Source organism: Cibotium barometz, chromosome 64, assembly GCF_041138505.1.
Source record: "Cibotium barometz isolate CiBa-2024 chromosome 64, ASM4113850v1, whole genome shotgun sequence".
Classification (NCBI taxonomy): domain Eukaryota; kingdom Viridiplantae; phylum Streptophyta; class Polypodiopsida; order Cyatheales; family Cibotiaceae; genus Cibotium; species Cibotium barometz.
In genome coordinates this window covers 14903002-14910185 of record NC_141109.1, presented here as the reverse complement: position 1 = coordinate 14910185, position 7184 = coordinate 14903002, and the positions used below count along the sequence as shown (strand labels likewise).

At 43.7% G+C, this 7184-nt stretch overlaps 1 protein-coding gene across 1 annotated transcript; it reads right to left on the bottom strand.

Annotated features, from left to right (window-relative positions):
• Positions 1–2305: 2305 nt before the first annotated feature.
• On the bottom strand, positions 2306–5716 carry LOC147603362 (myelin-associated oligodendrocyte basic protein). The gene is made up of 6 exons (XM_086796988.1): positions 4691–5716; positions 3736–3838; positions 3436–3491; positions 3081–3242; positions 2857–2970; positions 2306–2763 (listed from the first exon to the last, which is right to left on the bottom strand). The coding sequence occupies exons 1-6, from the start codon at positions 5429–5431 to the stop codon at positions 2671–2673; spliced, it is 1269 nt and encodes a 422-aa protein (XP_086653114.1). The 5' UTR covers positions 5432–5716; the 3' UTR covers positions 2306–2670.
• Between the last annotated feature and the right edge of the window lie 1468 nt (positions 5717–7184).

Sequence of the window (7184 nt, the reverse complement as noted above, 5' to 3'; positions counted from 1 at the left end):
TCACCATACCACACGATCATTCTCATCTAGGTTCTGGAATGCTCTGGCCGTTTCTTTCTCAACATAAGTGCAACGCCCGTTCGAAGTGTGCCATGGCCGTTCCAAATGCTCATCAACGCCCCTGGGTGTTCCTCGACTCCTCCCAAGAGGTTCTCCGTCACACCTCTATTCGAAGGAAGCGACCTGCAGGTGGCCGCTTCGAGGAGTACGCTAAGCACCCGACCCAGTTGTCTTCTCAAAGAAGCTCTCATGAAGTAGGTCGACAGGCATACAATACATTCCCTTATGAAAAACAACCATAAGGTAGTGCACAAGCTCTTATATTATACAGGGTCGTGTGGCAACAGACCCCACTGTGGTGCAGCTGGATCAGCTTGGTTTGGGCAGATTGCCAGCCTTAGAGCCATGGGGGCCGCGGACCTATACAACGCTCTATACTTCATGAATACCTGCGACACCAATCAGCATACTGGCGCGGTCATGGTGGATAACGAGGGCCAAAGGCACCAAGTGTAGCTAAGTGTGCAATTGATCCGAGATGCTTTGGTACTCCCCCATATGGACCAGCCATACGTTAGACTTACCAATGCATCAAAGACAACACACTAGTGCAAGCAATCAAGAGGATAAGGGTACCCGAGCATTCTAGTTGATTCACCATAATAAAATCTTTCATTCAATCTCGAAGCTTGAAAGCCAAAGCCTGGGGTAGGATCTTGAAGGAGGCATTCAAAAGACTAATGGGTCACCTCCAATTGCTCCAAAACACTTTTACCTCCACCTGATTAAGGTAGATTACTCCTTTGTTGCATTCAAGGGGTAATAGATGCTGGATAATGCAAACAATTTAACCTGCCAACAATCATCCTTGAGGATTTCCCATGCCCATATATACCACTCAATTGTAGGTCCATTTGATTCAAAGACTTTTCAATTGTAATAGATGTAAGATAATGCAAACGAATTTATCTACCAGCAATCATCCTTGAGAATTTCCCATGGCCATATATACCACTCAATTGTAGGCCCATTTGATCCAAATACTTTTCATCCTCTCCCATGTAAATCAATTCAGTCATCTGGAGTAATGGGTTTGTCTAGAGACCTCCTAGTCCAAGGTTGGAACTACATGTTAATACCTTCTCCACATTCTACCATATGCTCCTCATCAAGCAACAGTTGGTCATAGGAGAGGTAAATATTGGAGACTGCGAAGTAGCTCATGGATGTTTCTACAGTTTTTGGGTGCCACCCTTTCTTCATTCTTTGTTTCTAGGCTGAACTTCCTGGCCTGCTTTTTTAGATACTTGAGAAAGTGCTTGACTTCAAATTTCTCAAGTTTCCTCCACCTGTACCCCAAATGTGCCATGGCTTCCCTTTGCTTCCATCCTTTCAACTTCCAAGAAATGTCCCTCCATTTCCTATCTGGTGCACCTTCTACCTGTTGACTTCACAATGAGAAGTCAACTCTTTATCCCCATAAATATAAAGACCTTCAGCTCTTTCACCTTCTCACTGAGTGTAAACTAGTTTGTTGTTAAATGTAGTAGCCTTCCATTCGAATTGGAATTCAATTTGAAACAGTATTTCCTATAGTACATTACCGTACTCTCTAGTCTAATTCTCAGCAACTAACTCATAATCATCCAGCTAAAGTTCCACTTGGTATCCAGAGAACCAGCAGCCAAGTTTATGCTCCCATAAATTTGTGAAGGTGTGCTTTTATGAGATGGTGGGGTTGTCAATTCAACCATGAGCATTATATCATAAACACAGCCTCTACAGCAAGGTCTCACTCAGCAGTGTGTGTTCCAACAACCAAATCTTCGGTTGCGTAAAATCAGTCAAGGCATGCTCTTTTGTGAGGGTGTCTACTTGGCTAGCTCAAAATTTTGTTCTACAAGTTCATACTTTACAGTCAAGATACTCCAAGCCAATGCCTCCCATCCTCAAATGACATTGCCTGTGGAAGTCTCCATGAAAGTTGCTTTATTCTCCGACTTCTATAGCTACTCACACAACTCTTGATGGCGAACTTCAAGATTTGGTGTATAGATTGAACCAACCACCTTTACAGGTCCCCTTATTTTTGCACAACCGGTGGAGCCCCCCTCTCCCGTCATGACCTCTTAAGTCCAACCATAAATACTCCTTAAGAGAAAATTCTCTACCTAACTTTCTAGAGGTAACAGCAGCTGCTCCAAATAACTGCCTTGCAGCACTGCACACAAATGGTACAGGTTGGTAGACAGCATATGTTTCTTCCAAGAGTAAGGTTCCTCACATGTAGTTAGGACTGGATGGCTAGGATAATCGTGAGCTTACTATTGATAAATAACAAAACTTGCAAAGCACAAATAAAGTACAACTCCATAGCCATTAGTAGAACTTCATGGCTCAGAGTCTCAGAACCCTCACTGTCCTCATATATTGAGAGCAGTAAAAACTGGGCACAGGTACAGTAGTGGGCATATACATCAAATGAAGCTTTACCATGTGACATTCACTTACACATGTACATAATATTCACCAGCTCATTGATACATTGTGCACTACAACCATCTCATTTAAGCTTACACTAGAGCGTTGAGCCAAGATCAGAATATAACCCACAGCCAATCCTCCTGTACAGAACCTCATTACAAGTCACCTTTGCATGCCATTCGAAGGTCAAAGAGATCGCAACAGTGGGTAATCACGCAAAAGTTCGCGCTCTGAGAGGGTGTCATTCTGATCTTGGGGTGTCCAGAGAACTTCAACTGCCTGTAAAGGAATACCAAAAGGTGAATACGAGGCGCACACATACAGGAAATACCCGCTATATTTTGGTATCTGATCAAACAAATCAATACAAACCAGAGTTTGATCCTTTGGTATAGAGCCGAGCTTCCGCAATGCCTCTTTCAAGTCTGCATTACCGTTAATGATAGGAAGCTTAAACTCACCCTCCGCAGCAACCAACAGGGTCACCTGACAGAGCGCATCACAACAGGGTTCACTTTTGCTGCAAAAGCTTCATAACAGACACCGACCTTTGCCTGTGAACTACATATACGACAAGACATGACTCTCTTGCATACCACAATATACTCGTTGTTGAAGCCAGATTTGGATTTTGCAGGCCCACGCCTAAACATGTTGTTCACATTCACTATAGTCTCCTCATCAAATTTGGCCCTCTCTTCTAGTGAAAGCTCATTGAAAAGCTTCTCTCCAGCCTCGGAGTCCCTTTTGACATCCGCCTGCAATAACATAAACATCAACCTAGTTTGACCCACTTGGTAAGATGGCTTGCTCACACTAGCCATTGCACTTTGTGGCATCAAGGTGTTTGTATGCAAAACCATATCCAAAAGATCCCACATATAAACGTGGTACACCAAATCATTCACAAAGGTCACAGAGGGAAATGGATGGGCATTCAAAAGCATGTACCGAGGAGTAGCCAGAGATGCAGTAGTCAGGGTGCCTCAACAGCGCAAGGACAGTTTCTGTTAAAAAAACAAAAAGAACATTGCATATGTGAAGAAATAAGTCCTCAAGAATGCCAAACAAGAAGCTTATCAGAACATCAATGTTAACTACAACATCCAAATGAGGAGAGGGAAGTAGCCAGCTGAGAGTGGACAAGATAGCAAGGACAATTCAAAAACTTCATTACCTAGAGGTCCACAAAGAAAAAGTATGTGCAGGGGATTGAGTTAAGCAATACAGTATGCCTAAGAAGAAGCTAACCTGTCAGAACATGATGAAGTCCTTCAGGAGTAGAAGTGTCAGCTCGTTCAGCTATACGATCCAGGTCTTGTTGCAAAGAGCGTGCCATTCCCAGCAGACCAACCTACAAAACCAATGAGGGCACTGTGTCAGATTCTCACACTAGTGTGTCCAGGACAGTGGCAAGTTAAGATATAGCAGATCATGTGATTTAACAATATACACATAAGGTAGTAAAAAGCCATCAAAGGTCGTTTCTCCAACCAAGTGGCAACTACCTGGAGCCTCAGACTGCATATTCTGGATTTGAGTTGGAAATCGAATTGACGTGCCAATGATACATAAGGTGAGGCTTACAGGACCCTACGAACAACTTGATATATGAGAGGGGCCAAGATCAATAGTAGCAGTGTCATGTGCCACGTCGTCATTGAATGGTAAAAAGAGGGTTAGCGGCTGGTCATACATGATTTCTAGACACTAGCTGCACTGGCAGTCAAATCTTTGCCGAACAGATAATCACTGAGCTCCACCAAAAACTTGAGTGAGGAGGATCATGGTTGTATTGGTATAAAAGGTGGTTGCCCAATGAGTTGGGAATGGCAATGAATGGCTGAACAGAACAGTGCTTCATGATATTCTAACAGCAATAGAAAGCTACACTGGCTATCAGTACATCCTCTTTAGCTCAAATCAACATTAAGCTGGCCATTTTCGAGACGCAAGGTCATGCCAAGAGGTGAGAGCAGTGTTTTGGCAAGGGCCATGGCTTCAGACAAATTGCAAGATATCAGCCATCTATCTAGTGGGGAGTCATTAAACTCTGGCAATAGGGCTAATCCATGTCAATTATGAGAGTTTAGAACCAATTCACTATGAGCTTGAAAATAAATTACAAACAACTAAAGCAATAATTCAACAACTATGTCATGAAAAGTAGAAAGGCAGTACTCCAATGGAGGCTGATGAGGTATACCTGGAGCTTCAGGACACTGGTTTTGCGTGTCGAAGTGAACAGATTGGACTCTGTGCGATCGGTGAGGAAGCCAGAGATGAAGAAGAAGGCCAGAAACCCGAGAATGAGCACCAGGAAGCTGCCCCCTCCACCAATGCCAACGCCATAGGCAGGGCCCACATAGATGCTAGGCCCAAACCCACCTCCAAAGAAAGGGGATGGTGCAGCATAGGGCGCCGAGAAGGAAAAACTGCTCCTGGGAGCTGAGAATGTCCGGGCTGCAGAGCCTGCTGATGAGCGCCCACCACTAGAGAACGCCCGGCCACCCATCATCCCCCCTGAGGCCGCCCATGCCTCTGGTACCTGTGTTAATAGTAAACCCGCCACAAGAGCCACTATAGCTGGCCTCCCAAGGGCTTTCAGACAGGCTATGGCCGCGCTGGTGGCCCTCTGGAAGAGAGTTTCATGCTGCTTGGTCTCCACAAGGTGGGATTTCTCAGCCTTTTCTACAATTTCTTCCAGCACAGAATGGATTTGCAGTCTCCGGGCAAAGTTTCTATCTGCAAAAGAGGGGAATTGGGTGTTTCCTCTCGGCCTTTTGTGGTGCAGGAATGCTGAACGAGCAGAGTTTCCCTGCAGAAGCCCTAATTTGGCCATCCTGAGAGGATCCCATTGCAGCTTGGAGGCTCGGAACTGGGCTGTGAGAGAGGATCTAATACACGGGAGCTGGTATGTGCCAACAGGAGAAGCACAGGAGGCCATGGAAGTAGACACAAAATTTAGGGAAAAGGTACAAGATTACGGGCGATGCTAAGCTCAGCTATGGCGAAAAGAAGAAATCGGTTCTGGGCAAGAATTACAAACTCAGAGAAAGGGGACTTTGTGATGTACTTATCAAAGCACTGGATTAAGCGCTGATTATTTGAGGTCTGGCGATGGTTCAGCCATGTGCACTAATAAAAATTTGATTTGTAGTCCTCACATCGCCTTGAAGCTCTCAGCCACAGAAATCAATGCCCTCGCAGCTTATCCACATATTATTTATATATCACACAAAACACACAAGATATGAATATCTGAACTTTGAGGTCAGGTTTCACACACATGGGTGGTCTAAGGGGTTTCACATACTTTTGGGAGCCCCTTCTTTTTTGAGGGGAGATTTCCCTCCCCCGCCCAAGGTCGTGGACGCGGAGTCTCCGTTCCCGTGCTAGATTCACGACGGATCTCCACTAAACACATGACTCATGGATTGCATGGAGTGAGTAGGTTGGGGTAGGTAGATTTGTGTATTGAAAAATGATTTGTCTTTTGTACAGAAAGTTGCTCGCAAACATTTTCAAGCATGTGTAAAGAGCTACATAATACCTTTCTAGAACAACCATGTTCATGTGTTTGGAGAAGGACACAAATGTTTGTGTCCTTCTCCAAATGTGAAATATAAGAGTTGTTTTCGATGTACGATGTGTAAGTTTATGAACTTGAGGAATGTATGTAAATCTTTCAAGTGTTGAATCTCTGAGGAAAATAATTTTTCTAATCATAAACGTTCGCTCAATGTTGAGTTACTTTTGGTGTGGTGAGAAATAGAGAATTTGATGCTTCACTACCTTGTCATATATAACTTGCAATCACTTATATAAATTTTAGATATGAGGCTTCTTGATTAGCAATGCATGCTTACGATTATTTTATTTAGCTTGCAAGTTTAGAAAGTATCCAAAACTATAAACAGTTGGTATTTTTAATAATCTTCGGTATGAGGCTTCTTGATTAGCAATGCATGGTTATGATTATTTTATCTAGCTTATGAGTTTAACATTTATCCAAAACTGTAGTGTTTTAAAATTTATCCAAAACTATGGTGTTGTTAACCAATCTGTAGGTGAACATGGTTTCACCCATCCAACCCACCATAAGGCACTTTGCCATCTTGCCCGCTCGAACCCGATGGGAACACAACCAGTGAATTAAGGTTCCACCACGAATTCGTGGTGGTGATGGGAAGAGGGTCATACACGATGATCCTCAGAAGGCCTTACATGAGAGAAGCAAGGGTAGTTCAAACCAATTACATTTATATATGCAAAGGCAACTAACCTGAGAGATAAGGAAGACTCATCCCATGGGTTGAGGCATTCTTGCAAATGAGTGGGACAAATTGTCCAAACTGCTTCGGTCAACATGTGTAAATGTTGCAACAAGTTGTTAGATTCTAAAGATGAGAACTAGGAACCGACCTCTCCTAGAGCCTCATGACTTTAAGTATTGGGTCCATGTCTAGACACTCTTCCACAAAAGCTTGGAACGAGGTTTGCATGACTGGACAACAGAATGAAAATCACCTCCACGTTCATGCTTAGCACAACATCCCTTTTGGGAGCTAACTGCAACTTTAAGCTAGGAGTAGCTAGTGATGTATCTTGCAAGGACAACTCCCCACAGAAGGATCAACTTCTACCTTGCCCGTGGTCACATAGAAAGTCACACCAGAAAGCCTAAGAATTATCTTCTC